The sequence below is a fragment of the Eurosta solidaginis genome, chromosome 2, assembly GCF_040869045.1.
Source record: "Eurosta solidaginis isolate ZX-2024a chromosome 2, ASM4086904v1, whole genome shotgun sequence".
In the NCBI taxonomy this organism is placed as follows: Eukaryota; Metazoa; Arthropoda; class Insecta; order Diptera; family Tephritidae; genus Eurosta; species Eurosta solidaginis.
Window position 1 is genome coordinate 294,876,826 of NC_090320.1, and position 17,193 is coordinate 294,894,018.

Sequence of the window (17,193 nt, forward strand, 5' to 3'; positions counted from 1 at the left end):
GCGATCGTTGCGGCTCCGCTACTATTACTCCGTTTGTCATCTCACTGTTGCTATACGTCATTCCACTAGCCCACCACCACCTGTACAAATACAGAAAAGATATCGAACACCGGGACATCCCAATAGGAAACTACTTTTCGTACACTCTTCTTAGGCGAGTAATTCGATTAAGGAACATACAAGGCCGTAATGACATCTAAAGCTCCTTTTATATCTGAAGAAAACAGCGACTCACAAAGGGAGGCGCCAATGACTTCAACTCAGATCAATCTGAAAACTTTAGTTTCTAACCTAGGCAGACTTAGCTAGGGTCCAAATACCACAAAACATCCACTCAACCGGTCAATAAAACAGACTATCTTAGTATGGTGCAGTTGTTACATCTATCCACGCTCAGAACTCGCTAAGGCTTCAGCCTCACTTTGATAAAGTTTGCTTTCATGCTTATTAACACAAAAATAATTTTAGCTCTGACAAGGTAGCTTTAATCATGGAACTAAATATAAATAATAGAAACAATACAAATATTATTTTGTTCATCAATTTATTGTTTATTCACAATCAATTTGATGCCTTCTGATACATTTTCTTTTTCTTTCGCACACAGATACATTCACTCCAAGGAGAAACCATTCAAATGCACCGAATGCGGCAAAGGCTTCTGCCAATCACGCACACTCGCCGTTCACAAGATCCTCCATATGGAAGAGTCACCACACAAGTGTCCTGTCTGCAGTCGCAGCTTCAATCAGCGTTCCAATTTGAAAACTCATCTGCTCACGCACACCGATCACAAGCCGTACGAATGTTCCTCGTGTGGCAAAGTGTTTCGCCGAAACTGCGACCTGCGGCGTCATGCGCTCACACACGCAGTCGGCGATTTGCCCTCCGAATATGTGGATGTAGGAGAGGAAGATGAAGGTCGTCAATTGAGTGGTGATGAAGAAGATACATTACTAGAAGTAGACTCACCGCGGCAATCGCCTATACATCGTTTACACAACGTTACACCTACACAAGAAATAGATGGGACTACACATGCGGAAAATACGAATGACGATGTGCGCGCTGCAGCACGCATGCGTCTCAAAAGAAAGGCTGGTTATGATGCAGATGAAATCTCAGATGAATCAGAAGAAGAATTTGATGAAGAAGATGAATTAGACGAGGCCGAATTGGATGAAGCACTAGAAAATGAAGAAAGAGAAGAAGACGAAGAGGATAGACGACACAAGAATGCAAACGATGGTTTGCTAGAACCACGAACCACCGGTCAAGGTGTAACACATTGTCATCACGAGGGTGGCGAAACATATACAATGCGTCCAATACATGAAATGCGCGATTCACATGATCCCACATATGCCGCTGACTCCCCACATATTATGTGCGTGCTCCAACCCAATTGCGCTTTTATGTCATCATCGCCAAGTACGCGCTACAATCCAATGCGCGCGCTACCCGGTGTTGGTGAATCTATACATTCACCATCAACATCTAACGGTCCCGAACCTTATATACCAATGTTGCATGTACGTAGAGATCTCCATCCTAAAGCGCTGCTCTTAGCTGGCGCTGATATGAAAGTAGCAAATATAATGCCACCGGGAGTAATGGTAGCAACTGCTGCAGGCGCGTCTTCACTACCTGGCGTACCACAATCATTGCCACCACCACCACCACCACCATCGGCAGCAACAGTCGCACTCTCATCGCCACTCACATCAGGCGGTCAAACAGCAGTTGGACAACCGCCGCCACTGCCACAACCACCGCTTATTGAGCCGGTAAAAAATTTACAACAACCATTGCACTCCCCGCTAGAATCAATGCCTAGTTTTCTTGGCTCAATTCCTATACGCAAGCGTATTTTAGGGCTTGAACAAATGGCAGAGGCACAGCGTGCATACAGCGTCGCAACAAGTAGTGGTCTAATGGCGCTTAATATGACGCGTTCACATGGCGCTATGAAAGTGACCGCACCACACACTCAATCCTCTCACTCATTACTAACAAGCAAAGCATATTTGGCCAATCAGCCGCCGCTGCAGAGTGAGAAATCGAGTGGTGCAAAAGACTGTGGACTTCCCTTGGTAGATGCGTCAGCGCATATGCGCGAGAGAGCAGACGGTGCATTAGTTGTTGCAGTGCCACAAATGTCGAGCGGAAGCAGTGAGCGCCATTTCGTGTTAACACCCACAGTGAATACTCAGGAGTCTTTAGCCAGTGCACATGCAGCAGGATGTTCTGTTATACAACCAACAGCGCCTACTAATATTACGTTACAGCAACAACGGCAACAGCCACCGTCGCAGCAGCCACCACCAACAAAGCGCACTGGCTTTAGCATAGAAGATATAATGCGACGCTGAGTCAAAGATCGCGCTAGGCAAGCGAAAGGTGACTTTCTGAATGTTAGTTCGGCACTATTTCTGAATGAATAGTTCTTTAATTTTAATACAGTTATAATCCTCAAGTGCCTTCTCATTTAACTAATACTTTAATCATGCTAATTTTTAATACTTCAAAGCCGATCTATTACACACATACATAAATGTATAAAAATTAAGATCTATATATAGTTTAACCAAGTATTTGAACTAGTTTTATTTAGGCTAGTTTTTGGGGCGCCAAGGCTATAAATCATTGCAACCAGTTAGTTTTTTACAAGTTTATTTTTAATTGAATTTTAATGTTAGACATATAAGTGCAAGGCGACAGATATTTAGATTTTAGTTATTTTGTAAGTACTCGCCGGACACTTAGTGTTCTTATAAAGTTAAATATAATTTTCGATTTCATTACTTAGCTGGGGAAAAACGGACAATTTTTGTTATAATATTTTTTTTTTTTTTGTTGTACGTTCATATCTAGAAAAATAAATTCTAAAGAAAATGATAAATATTTACGAAATATTATTTCTGTCTCTTATCGTCGAGTTATTCCTTTGCTATCGGCGAGTAATGAGACTTACCAATGGTTTCGTATCGATTACTTAACGAAGAGTTACCTACAGATGTGTTATTAATTATATATTGAAATTTTATCAGTATCGACGTCATAACAAATCGATGTGACGCCGATAACAAATAGGCAAAATTCCGATAACAAATCGATAATTTTTCAGCATTAAATTGATATTTTTATAATAGTTGATCGATAACCAATACACAACCAATACTTACTTACTTACTTTTCCTTACCTACTACTCCTTTTACTCTTCCTCACACAATTTTCCATAAATAATCGCAAAATTTTCGATGATAAATCGAAGCTTTTTCGATAACTGTATGACAACAAGTCAGTAACACTCCGATTATAAATTAGTAACACTCTGATAACAATTCGATACTTTTCTACAACAAATCAATAACTATTTCATAACACATCTAAAACTTTTCGAAAAATATTTTAAAACTTTGCGATAATAAATGGATAACATTTCGATAACAAACTAATAACTGATCTGTATCTTTTGTTATCGGTAAAATGTTTATAACACTTCGTTAAAAACCCTTCAAAAACCGCGAGTACTCTATAAATAATGTAAGGAATACTCTTTTAGGAGTATAGGAGTGTTCCAAAACTAATCTGTATTCATACAAAAAATGTGCTCCAATTAACATTGCGATGTCCTAGGAGAAGAGTAGGTGATCCCACTATCGATTTGTTTGTGAGTATTCCATAGAGTACATACGTGAGATTACTTTCCAGAGTACTTTCACTGTAGTACTCCATGGAGCACCCACAGAGGATCATATGCCAAAGTACTAAAGAGGAATTGTGTCGGAAAGAATTATGGGAGTGAATTTAATTTAAAATTAAAGTAAATGTAGAGGGGCAATACAATTTTTATATTTTATACTATGAATATTCTTATGTTATTTAGCATTTGCGTGAAAAAAGAAATTAATATTTCTCCATACTATAGAATGTATACATAAAACTTGTTCGGGGTTGCATTTTTCAGAGTACCCATAGTAAAATTTTATTATCAGTTATTTGTATGCAATATTTTACTTTTGGCAACTCTGTTCGATCGTCATCGTGTCGTGATCACGGTTGTTAAAAAACCAGCAATGATCGGCTGATGGTGGTCGGCAAACGCATTGCAATGGAGTATTGTTAGAGTACTCCAACATGAAGAAAATGGAAAACGTAATCCAACAATTTTTGCAGGGAAATCAATAATTCGTCGATGAAAAACCGATAATAAATAGAAAATAAAACGATAACGCGTAACAAAGAAATGTATAACACATCTTAAAACCGTCGATGGCAATTCGTTAACATGTTGATAGCGGTTGTTATCGATGACATACATTTAATACTTCGTTAAGAAATCGATAACACGCCCACCTGCTTTTGGTTTCTCATCTTTCTATTTCACTCACCTATTTTTCTCTTTTTCTGACCTATCCTTTCCTCTCAACTACTGATTACGCCTATACTTACCCTACACTTAGTTACATGCTATACTTCCCCACACAGCTTAACACCTCCAATTATTACGCTTACACTTACACATTCCTTACGCTTGCAAACATAGGCCAGTGTTAGTAGGTCTGTTGTGATACCACATAAAGACACCATTAACTTTCCTCGTCGAAACATTTCGAGGACCTGTCACACAGCCCTTGAACTGACGTAGATCATACAAAAAATTAGCTGTTTAGTAAGCAGTTTTAGTAACTCCAACTGAACGACGCTCTTAAATTCCGGGCTGACGTTGCCGTGCTCGGTATCCTGCTAAATCCATGAATAGAATATCACATATCACTACACTTTACTAAGTAAGAAAGTTATTTTTCTAAAGAATAAATATAGTTTTAAAAAACTGAAAAACACGTCATAGCAGCAAGGCTCGTGTCTCCGCTATTAAGCACAACTCGTTTTGTAGCGAATTATTAAAAGCCCCGTCACATAAGTAACTTTTCATATAGTTGCTTTAACTCAATCTTATGCATTATGAGTAGATTGCAAGTATTTTTTTTTTTTGAAGAACGGTAGATTAAGCGGCACTGGCGCCATCTGACATGAAAAAGTAGCCAACATGCAACTTTTGTAGCAAGCAAAGCATAAGATGAAGAATTTGACATTTGCTGCACACTTTGCAAGTAAAATTATTTTTTCCACTCATTTGTAACTTTTCTAACATTTTTCGCAATTAAAAACTGCAACATAACAAATGAATACGACACAAAATATGTTAGCAATGATTTATGTTGCATAGGGAGAATGCTTTTAACAGTCCTTAGCGAAATTTTGTATGTGAATGGGCAAGGCGAAATAAACTTCAATTGCCAAGTCTGAAGTTCCTTCATATTTATAAACGCTACATCTTGGTTGATTGTGGCGATGTTGCTGGAATGCAAAAGCTTGTGTTAAACGCATCTATAGAAAATTTTCCTTGTGCCGCAACCTTAAACCACTGCCGCGAGTCTTCAATAATTGCCGCTAGCTGGGTCTAAGGCTCCATTACTGATACTTAGCATAGACTTGACTTGGCTTGAGAACTGTCACTTACAGTTCTGTTAAATGAACATTGCATGTTACTGATTACTCAAAACTTAGCAACACATAACTTGACTTAGAAGTCTGTTGAATATTGATTTTCTATGTAAGTTCTAAGTGACGAAGTGACGTTTATATTTTGAGATGCCATTTGTTTGTTTCCATTTCATTTTGACATTTTGTCATACAAATTGACATTTATTGATTATGATGCCAGATTGTATGCGCTAAGTGGAGTATAATCGTGGCTAAGTTGCCAAGTTTACGCCAAGTCAAGTCTATGCTAAGTATCAGTAATGGGGCCTTAACTCTCTTTGCGCGCCTAGCCTTGAGAATTACAAACAAGCTATATACAAGTGAAGCTAATATAAGCGTTTTAAAAATAGTCCATAATAAAATTGTGTCAGTTGGTAAAGTCGGCATGTATGAATGAAAGAAGATGTGTATATGAAAGAGTGTAGATACAGCAACAAATCAACATCTCTCTAGACCGCTCCGCTTCAACTATGAAATTGAAGATTGCCTTGTGAGAAATCTTCATGACTGTGAGTCGTTCCGTTGTTTTTAAACTCTCCCTCTTATATTGCCCTTTTATTGCTTTAAGTAGTTTTAAGTCGTATCAAGAATGGACTGAGAGTATCCTTACCTTGAAGAGAATATGAAAAAAAAAAAATAAATGAAATCGTTCAGTTAACCCAGTCCCTTTAACAACAAAATTTCAAATATAAAAATTTGAATCTAAAAATATATAAAAATACTAACATCAATACTATAAGCTCTTGATGTGAATGCGCTCATTGCCTTAGATGAAATCATATAGTACGGTAGTGATATGTAATAAAATAATAAGATATAATATTTGTCTACATATGTATGTAATTTAATTGGATAATGCCTAAATAGAACACCAAGCCAGTTAAAAATTGTTAGTAAATAAATTAAATTAAGGAGGAAAATATGTATTTGAAAAACACCAGCAAAAAAATATTTGTAAGTTTATTTTAGTATAATGTTAAGTTTATGCATACATGCAAAAAGGGAGTTAGTACTAAGATTTTAAAAAAAGATGCCGTCTCATTGTAAGCTTACTACAGTGTTAAACTTAAGTTTCTATATAAATGCATTTATAAATAATATATTTATAATTAAGCTAAGCATTCCGTGTGTCTTCCTTTAAAGTAACTTATAAGCATTTCGCTAAATTTATGTATGTTTATTTCAAAAAAAAAAAAAAATACAAAATAAAATATATTACAATATGAAAAACACAATTTTTTATTCCTTAAAGTTGAAAGAGCAATAACCGGTAAACTAAATTGCAAGTCAATGAGCACAACTGGAGAACTTCATATTTAAAGCCTTCTTCAGAAAAGAAGAACAGCTATGGTACTTTCATAAGATTGTAGATAGCTTTTGTAGAAAGCACAACATCACCGGCGATGTCACACAGAGATCTGTTATAGGGCCAACACTACAGGATGCGTGGTATGACGGTGTGCTAGAAATCGACCTTCCCGGAGGCACGCAAATTGCCGGCTATGCGGATGTTATTGTCGTAGTAGCAGTGGCCAAGAAACTTGATCTGCTCAAAGTATTACGTAATGACGCCGTGGGAAGAATAAAGCAATAGCTGACGAACATAGGAGCTAGTAATAAAACAAAAGTGATTTTGGTGAGCTCAAAGCGCACTGTGGATGAGTTAGTTCTAAGGGTAGGAAATTATCAAATAAGTTTAAAGCCTCTCCTGAAATATTTAGTAGTAAACATTGACTCAAAACTAAATTTTAAGGAGCACTTCAGAGAGAATGTTTATAGAGTTAGTGTAGCCCTAACGCGAATAAGGCCCAAAATTGGCGGTCCAGGTGAAACTACCCGTCAGCTATTATGCAATGTAACCAGCTCGATAATATTCTATGCTGCACCAGTATGGCACGGACCTAAAATAGCAAACAAAAAAGGTATACAAGCAGATATACGAATAGCATCTGATTATCGGAAGGTATCCGATGACGCGATCATCCAGGAATATCCCAAAAGATCTACTCTGAAGTGAAATGGCCGCTCTCTATGGCACTGGAATCTGCCGACCAACTGAAAGAAAACAAGTAAATGTGTCTAAGTTCGGGTGTAACGGAACATTATATACTCAGCGTGAGTTTCAATTGTACATTTAATTTCAGATAAATTACTTTTCTGCATAATACGTGGCACTGCCCGTTTAAGAAAATTTCTCCCCACTTACTCTTACAATAAAACTTGATAAGTGAAATATCATTGATTCAAAACAATTTTCGCTAAATTATAGCTTATTATTCTAGTCTACAACCCTTTTAACCCTTTTAAACTTGTCTTATTTCTAAGTTGCCGTGGTCTTTAACCGATCCCGTCCATTTTTACTAGAAATATTTTCTGCTATAAGGAAAAGTACCCGGGCGACCGAGCATTGCTCGGCAACGTTTCGTTATGCTGAGAAATCTTTCTAATAGTAATCTGTGAGAAATTGCAATTATTCATTTAAAAGAAAATTATTTAAAATTAAGTCGAATCATGTGTAAGATTTTTGACGAATATTTTTAACATTAATGTTTTCCTTTAAAGCTTTAATAGAATATGCGTGAGTAGAGTGCTATTTCGTCTAACTACCCCAACCCTAAATGGTAACCCTACTCAAAAATTCCCTATTGTAATGCGGAGTGAAATACCTTTCGTTTGATACCCATATCCGCATATCTCATGCAATTTTTTTTTTATTTCGAATAGGTGGCAACCCTAATCAAAAATGTCCCTATTGTAATGCGGAGTGAAATACCTTTCGTTTGATACCCATGTCGGCATATCGCATGCAATTTTTTTTTTTTTTCGAATAGGTGGCAACCCTACTCAAAAATGTCCCTATTGTAATGCGGAGTGAAATACCTTTCGTTTGATACCCATGTCGGCATATCGCATGCAATTTTTTTTTTAATTTCGAAAAGGTGGCAGCCCTACTCAAAAACGTTCCTATTGTAATGCGGAGTGAAATACCTTTCATTTGATACCCATATCCGCATATCGCATGCAATTTTTTTTTAATTTCGAGTAGGTGGCAACCTTGTGAAACATTCTGAGTGGCAACACCTAGGTAGAAAGTCTTAGAAGGTGATACATTATCTCTGTGCCAAATTTCATTTAAATCGTTTGAGCCGTTCCCGAGATCGTTCGGCTATACCTACAAACAAGAATTGCTCGTTTAAAGTTATAAGATATGTATGTATGTGTACACAATTTCATTACGATATCTTAATTTTTCTTCGTTTTATGCCTCTCGAATAATAGAAAATTGCTTAGTCATAAAAGGGGCGGTGCCACACCCATTTTCAAAAATTTTAGTGCTTTCCAATTCAATGTTATAATTCAATTTAGAAAGTAAAATTCTATTGATACAAAGCTCTTTTTCGCTAAGATATAGTTTATTATTTTCGTCAAAGACCCTTTTAAAAATCTTTTATATAAAAGTGGGCGTGGTCTTTAACCGATCTCGTCCATCTTTTCTAGAAATATTTCTGGCTATAGGGAAAATTTATGTACCCAATTTTATTAAGGTCAGTTCTGGCTCCCGAAACATAGAAAATTGCTTGGTCATAAAAGGAGTGGTCCCACGCCCATTTCTTAAAATTTTAAGTTTTTCCTATTTACTGTTATAAATCCACTTAAATACCATTGATAGATATAAAGCTCTTTTTTGCAAAGATTTAGCTTATTTTATTCGTCCACCCTTTTAAAAATCTTTTATATATGTACATGTGGGCGTGGTCCTTAACCGATTTCGTTAATTTTTCTTCAAAGCATTCCTTATAGTAAAGGCAACCTCTCTATTTTTAAAATTGATTTTATCACAAGTGGGCGGTGCGACGCCCGTTTTAAAAAATGTTTCCAAATTTTTATCAAGAGTCACAATATCAGTCCACGTGTCAAATTTCAACATTCTAGGTGTATTATTTACTAAATAATCAGATTTTTGTGTTTTCCAAAATGTTATATATATAAAAAGTGGGCGTGGTTACCATCCGATTTCGCTCCTTTTCATTACCAATCTATTCTGGGTCCAGATAAGCGCGTGTACCAAATTTGGTGAAGATATCTCAATATTTACTCAAGTTATCGTGTTAACGGATAGAGAGACGGACGGACATGGCTCAATAAAATTTTTTTTCGATACTGATGATTTTGATATATGGAAGTCTATATCTATCTCGATTCCTTTATACCTGTACAACCAACTGTTATCCAATCAAAGTTAATATACTCTGTGTGCAAAGCACGCTGAGTATAAAAAGCGCAATGTCACGAACAATACTTAGGTGGCAAGAATAAAGAAGAGAGCGCTGTACCTTCATGCTAGTTCAGAATATAGTGAAATGGGAAGAGCGAAAATACGGCGAACTAAACCTACCACCTCACACAGATATTGAGCGGGCACAGCGGTTTCAAGGAATATCTACATAAGCGTAGAATAGTAGAAGATGCTTTCTGTCTACACTACGCACCCAATTGGAAAACGCACAACATGTAATGTTTCATTGCCCTCGTTTTCATGACGAAAGACTCTCTATATACAGAGTTTTTGGAGAGTAACCTTCCATTAGGACTTAAGTTCACCGAATGTGCAGACAATTATATTATTGGACTGCTGTGAGCAAGATGGCCTTACAGTTATGACGCAATTGATGCATGCTGAAAGAGAGCGCAGAGAAATGCGCATGCGAAGCAGTGGTGACTAAATCGCCTTTTCCCCTGTGACAACCCGTTCGATAATGTTGGGATGCAACACTATAAACCCAATGCAGATATCATATGTGACCCGGCCTATGAAAAGGTGGCTTATGACTCAAAAAAAAAAAGAAAGCTACTAAGAAACTGCATTGTTTATCTTTAACAGCTGTTTCTCGCAATTTATTTTTTGAGTCATAAGCCACCTTTACATAGGCCGGGTCACATATATTGCATTCTCAACTATGTTACTCATACGCCCCGGTGCTCGAGTATTTTATAGAGCGAATAATCACCAATACGTTAATAATTTTTGGTCCATTTATCGGAGTTGAACTTGTAAATGAAATACAACGGTTAATGGAAAAACAGTTGCCATTTCCTCGCCTGCTTAATAAGTGTATGACAAATTCATATTGGGACTCACCTAGAGCTTCGAAAGAGATCTTGGAGCCGCAAGGTTGCAGGGTTGCCGCAAGAGTGCGGAAATGGCAGAACACATTATATACGTTTATACCGATGGTTTCAAACTACCAATGACCCGACTATTTTACCGTGTCGGTCCAGCAATAAGTATCATTATTGATCCAGAAACGTCCTGAAATGCAAACAAGCCTTAAAAAGGAGGGTCCAGCATTCGATGAATTTATCATCGAGGTCCCAATCCACTTGGGGAAAATGTGAAAGGATACAGAGTTAAATGTGATCCATGAAGGAAAGGTGTTAAATAAGCTTGGAGCTGCAAATTTTCTAAGATCATGTGCAAATCCTACGATTTCAGACTTACAATGTTTCTTTTGAATTGCGGTTAACAACACCTTGAATCTCACCGAAAAAAATGTCTGCCTATATTCAAGTTGATAATACTTAGTATCTTACGCATCTTTAGATGACCACGGACTCATAAATTATTCGGCTTGCGAGTCAAACCATCAAATATTTTCTGACCAGCAGTGCTGACTAACGTCGTCCTGGCGGAATTAAATTGTGCCTGTGTTGCTATTGAAACGCTCACTCTTCTATCCTCTCTGCCCTCGGCTTTCTTCCTCACCCTACACTTTCCTATTCCTTTTTCATAGCACTCTCGCTTTCCTCAAGTTATGCTTATATTTGTCTCTCTTCTTATGGCTCCCCCCGGCACGTCCGGCTCCTAGTACTCTCTCCCTGTGGCCGTAAGTGTTATTAAATTTGCCCAATATTAACATCATCATCGTCATCTACTGCATTTCCTTCTAGAATTTTTGGTAATTACTCTTCTCACCCAGCATCTGCAGGTACTCACCCTCACTCTCTTGGGTCTCACGTTTATTTCTTATAAATGGGGGTATAGCTTACCTCTTCCTGTCACGATAAAACTTCCATACTCTCCTGATTGTGGCCCCATGCGCAGCGTGTTTCCGTGTCTTTATTTCTCGACGGTCCATTCCTCATCGTACTATCTAGGGCAGTTTCCCGATGGTAAACGTTTCTTGGATCACTGCGTGCCCTCTTTTCGCTTCATGAAAGCAAGTACTATATTTGTTAACACAAGGTGATGGCCAGGGTATATATTCGTATGTCGTTGAGTACCCACAACCAGGGCACTGTTCGATCATGTCGTAATCAATTTTGTGTCGTGTTCTGCTATAAGGAGTAAAGGTAAGCTTGGGGTGTTTTTTATGCTGAAACTTGGTGCTGCTGACAATATTTCGAGCCAAAATAAATCAGCCTCAGCCCCTTGGGAGATGTGATATCGAGGAGACTGAATTTTTCAACTGTGTGACTAGAGACTGTGCCTTCCTCGCTCTTTAAGTCACAAATAACACTACTCAACAAATTTTGATCAAATTTAGTCTCCAGGAATAAAATAGGCCTTTCCTAAAGTGAAATTTTCTCCTGTTTCCGAATATGACTTCCAGTTTCCTGTGGCAGATCTAGTTTCCGAGATATCGGCGAAAATATGAAATTTCCATTTTTGCAGAACACTACTTCATATAGGTACGGCAAAAATTTGTATTTTTCATTTTTTCGTTTTAAACTGTTAAATTATACATTATTTTAATTACCATAAACATTTCTTGCCTTCACCTCCTTTCAGTATCTTCAGTAGTTTGGCCACTATGCCAAAAAACGTTGAACAAATTTTGAGAAAAAAAAGAAATTTTTTACAAAATTTCAGATTTAACCACTTTAAAATCAGAAAAATTCTATGGACGAAAAAAAGTTAGCCCTCCTATGTTGTAAGTAATTTAACTACGAAAATTTTAAGCATACCACTACAACAATCGGACGTGCCGTTGAGACTATAGTCCCGTTAACTTGCAAGCGTCTATCCTAAAATTTTATTATTACTTTGATAAAATTGGCGAGAAATTTTATTTGGTCACTCTACTTTAGGGTCTAATAAATTTAAAAAGACATCAAGTATTTACTTGTCACTACTGTTTGTTGTAAATTTTGTTTTGCAAATTGTAGTACAAATTTGTACATACTATATTGTTTACGAAATGGCTTGTTGCTATTTTTGCGTGATAGACTTTAAAGGTAAAACGAGAAAAAAGAGGAAATTAATAAGTTATCCAAAAGTGGCATCAGCTAAAAAACCAAAACTACATGACCATACCTTACCCATACCTAGGCCGCTTATAAGTTTTGAAGTCTCAAGGGAAAGTGACTCCGAAGCAGATAATTCAGACAGTGAACAAGAAGGAGAGGTCCCACATAGAGTCTCACAAGCCGAACTTAATGACTTGGTCAGAGATTTGAAATTATCGAAATTTGATAGCGAAGTTCTAGCATCTCGTTTGCAGCAATGGGGCAGCCTGAGCCCGTCGAAAAGTACTTCCAAATTTCCAAATAGACACAAGACTTTCTCTTATTTTTTTTAATAAAAGTGAAAATATTTGCTATTGCAATGATGTTGAAGGTTTATTTGGAGCAATAAAATTAGAAAATAAAGTGGATGATTGGCGCTTGTTTATAGACAGTTCAAAGCATAGTTTAAAAGCAGCATTACTCCATAAAAGAAATTCGTTACCGTCAATACCAGTGGCACATTCTGAGAATAATAAAGAAACTTATTTGAGCATATCCAATTTACTTGAGCTCATTCAATTTAAACAATTTAATTGGAAAATTTGTGCGGACTTAAAGGTAAGCAGTTTCGGTGGTATAATTTAATATAAATAAGGTATGAAATACATCCCAGGTTGCAGTTATAATTCTCGGACTTCAAGGAGGTTTCACTAAATATTGCTGTTTTCTCTGTGTGAGAAACAGATTATATTCAGGAAAACTGGCCACCAAGAGCTGAGTACGAACCAGGTGCCTTCAATATCGCAAACCCGCCTTTAGTAAATCCCGAACGAGTTATTTTGCCAGCACTTCACATCAAATTAGGACTAATGAAAAATTTTGTAAAGGCTTTAAATAAGGACGCGCCATCCTTCCAGTATCTAACAAAATTTTTCCCTAAAATAACTCAAACCAAATTAAAAGAAGGTATATTTATATATGGACCAATTTCTGATATTTATGTTTGCTGGGTTGAGCACATATGGTCAAAAAATTAAAACACAGTTGTTGTTGTTTTCCCGACGCGTTTCGACTCTTTATGTTTGTTTAAAAATAAAGTGCAATTTATAATTTAATTGTAATATAATTAATGTAAGTAAAAGAAAAAAATTTGTGTGAAGTGTTAGTTTCATGTTTATTGTTAGAAAAAAGTATCAAATGTTAATATGTATATTATTTTTACATATTTAGCATTAAAGAAAATCCCCAGAAGATGACGTGAGAAGAAAGAACGTCGAAACGCGTCGGGAAAACAACAACAACTGTGTTTTAATTTTTTGACCATATGTGCTCAACCCAGCAAACATAAAAGAAGGTATATTTGTTGGTCCGCAAATTAGAAAGTTGCTGAAAGACGAAAATTTTGCTAATGATTTATCATCAGTAGAATCAGCGGCTTGGGACAGCTTTAAGCAAGTCGTTAGTGGATTTCTTGGCAACAACAAAGATCCCAACTATAGAGAGATGGTCAAAGCCTTGTTGAAAAACTACAGTGCTATGAAATGCAACATGTCCCTCAAAATGCATTTTTTGCTTTCACATTTGGATAATTTTCCCGCAAACCTAGGTGCTGAAAGTGATGAAGAGGGTGAAAGGTTTAACCAAGACCTCATGCGCTACCAAAGTTTTTGGAATGAAGAAATTATGGGAGATTATTGCTGGACAATAATACGGGAGATAGATCCAGAAAATTATAAACGGGTAGTTAAAAGTACCCAAGGCCCTCACTATTGACCACCGGGGTAAAATCGCTCAATTTTACTTTTTTTAGATGTAGATATGTATGTATTTAATGTTGTTGTCGTTGTTGTTTTTTACTGAATTGCTGATTTATACTCATATTACTCAACTGAATACAGTTTAACGTGCAAACATATGTCTATAATAAAACGTTATAAAAAAATAAAAGCGTAGTTTGAATAAAAATTTTCTCTATAAAAAATTGTAGGATAGACGCTTGCAAGTTAACGGGGCTATAGTCTCAACGGCACGCCCGATTGTTGTATTGGTATGCTTAAAATTTTCGTAGTTAAATTACTTACAACATAGGAGGGCTAACTTTTTTTCGTCCATACAATTTTTCTGATTTTAAAGTGGTTAAATCTGAAATTTTGTAAAAAATTTCTTTTTTTTCTCAAATTTTTTCAACGTTTTTTGGCATAGTGGCCAAACTACTGAAGATACTGAAAGGAGGTGAAGGCAGGAAATTTTTATGGGAATATAATGTATAATTCAACAGTTTAAAACGAACAAATGAAAACTACAAATTTTTGCCCTACCTATATTAAGTAGTGTTCTTCAAAAATTGCAATTTTCATATTTTCGCCGATATCTCGGAAACTAAATCTGCCACAGGAAAATGGAATTTTTTTGACGAGTAGTGTAATTAGTAAAATTTTGGGCACAAGGGAGTGCGATCCCCTCCATAAAAAAATGGAAGACTGTCAAATAAGGCTAAAGGACTACAGGTTTATTGATTACCTCCAAACTGGTGCTAATTAGGCGAAGAGCGGCGCAGTTGGTAGCCTCCACTTGTACCATCCGTTCTTAGGTGAGAACCACCTACAACTGAGCAAGTTAAGAATGCGTTCAAAAGGGGCCAATAACTTTTTCGTACGCATCACAATGATAAGTCAGTTGAAAGCCCGGTGAGCGGACAGCATGAAACCTAGTAGCGCCTCTTAATGCGATAGTTCAGCGCTAGTACGAGAACATATACCCTTCCAAGAGTCCGAAAATTGATATGCTCTCAAATCATTGTCTCTAATGGATATGCCATGTTCGCTATCAGAAAAAGATTACGAGGATTTCTAGGCTTTTTTATTTGGAGTGGTTTCAACTTGGTAGACCCCAAGCCTAAACCACAAATCACGTATCAATATTTTTATTTTAGTTGCTTATTGCGACAGGCATAATATAAACCGCCGTAACCCGCTAGCGGCAGGTAGCAATATAACAGTTTACATCTCCCTTAAACACGTACATAAATTAGTTTTTTTTTTGTTTTGTTATTGATATTAGAGAAAAATTGTAAGTTTACAAACGCCGATGGGTACTAGGACATGTTTCTGAATTTCACTTCTTCATCAGCTAGCTTTTCTGGAGCTGACCATTGACCTCGAATCTCCAACATTCATATCAGTGCAAAGGCAGATGCCTTTAGCTGCTCAGCCACAGGAATGCCCCGTTGTTCGCTGTACAATTGGTCTCTAAGAGTTGCCTTTTTGTTTCTGTTCCTTTTGAGCACCATGTAAGCTAGGCCGGGTCGATTTGTGGGGAGGCAAAAAAATCGCCCATTGCTCTGTGAAAATCATATTCTAGGGATCAAAATAAGAAACTTTGCCGAAGGAAGCATACCTCTAAAACGAATTCTGGTGTCCCTCAATTTAGGTCGAACTTTTGGGTAGGGGCAAATTTTGAAAAATTTCACTTTGACCCATTTAGAGTGCTCCAATCGAGTCCAAATGTATGACCGACCCCCACTAACTTTGGAGGCCCGACCCACCGAAGCCAGTGGCACACCCCCTGGAACCCCCCTGGGGGTTCGCCATACAAACATTTCAAAAAATCTCCGGTTTGCACTTTACATGAAAAAATCAGCGAAATGGCTAGGTTTTTTTCTTTTTGGAGTTTATTTTTCTCTTTAGAAATTTATTTAGTCAGAACATATGTAAATGAAAAAATTAATTTAACTTAGTAATAGAAAAGAAATTAAAAAAAATTATTAGAAATTAGCGTTTTTACAACCCCTTTTTAAAACCAAGGCATCACTGTGATGCATTTGCATGTCGTAAAATTGCTTGTGTTGTTTTTTTAAGACACAGCAGGTAAAACTGAAATTACCATTTCATTCTTATTACCTCGTCTCGTAGACCATATATAACGCAACAGTTTTTGTGAATGCATTAAGTCGTTGTGAAGAACTCAAAGTGTGAAGTGCTTATTTCAGATAAAAAAATATTTCAAAAAAATAATAAGTGAAGTGACCATTCCAAATCAAAAAGTTTACAATGAATCCACCATCATCTACACCGCAAGATGAAGCAACTACGTCAACAACTATCGAAAACCCAATGAGTCATATACCCAAGCATGATGTTACTGTTTTTGGTGTGTCTACTGATTTAACTGATCTTAATTTACCAACCCATCTGGATATCTTGAGATATTATTTTTACTTAAGCGAACGTGCTAAAACAGAACAAGAAAAGTTTTCCCATAAATCATTCACTATTCAAGTACAAGATAAGTTGATTGGAATTTGGGAAAAACTTGGTTTGGAAATAATGCTGAAAAAAAGTGTATTTAATAAATTGAATAAAGTGTTTGACAAGTATAAAGAGCAAATCAAGAGAAGAAACGATAGATAAAATTGA

General features: G+C 36.7%; 1 protein-coding gene across 4 annotated transcripts in view; it reads left to right on the top strand.

Annotated features, from left to right (window-relative positions):
- bowl (brother of odd with entrails limited) overlaps positions 1-6,737 on the top strand; it is a 56,676-nt gene extending 49,939 nt beyond the window's left edge. For all 4 annotated transcript variants that reach the window (XM_067768606.1, XM_067768605.1, XM_067768607.1 and 1 more), the window contains exon 3: positions 608-6,737. In XM_067768606.1, the coding sequence (XP_067624707.1) occupies positions 608-2,372 (1,765 nt within the window). In that variant the 3' untranslated portion in view covers positions 2,373-6,737. The remainder of the gene's footprint in view (positions 1-607) is intronic.
- Positions 6,738-17,193: the final 10,456 nt, after the last annotated feature.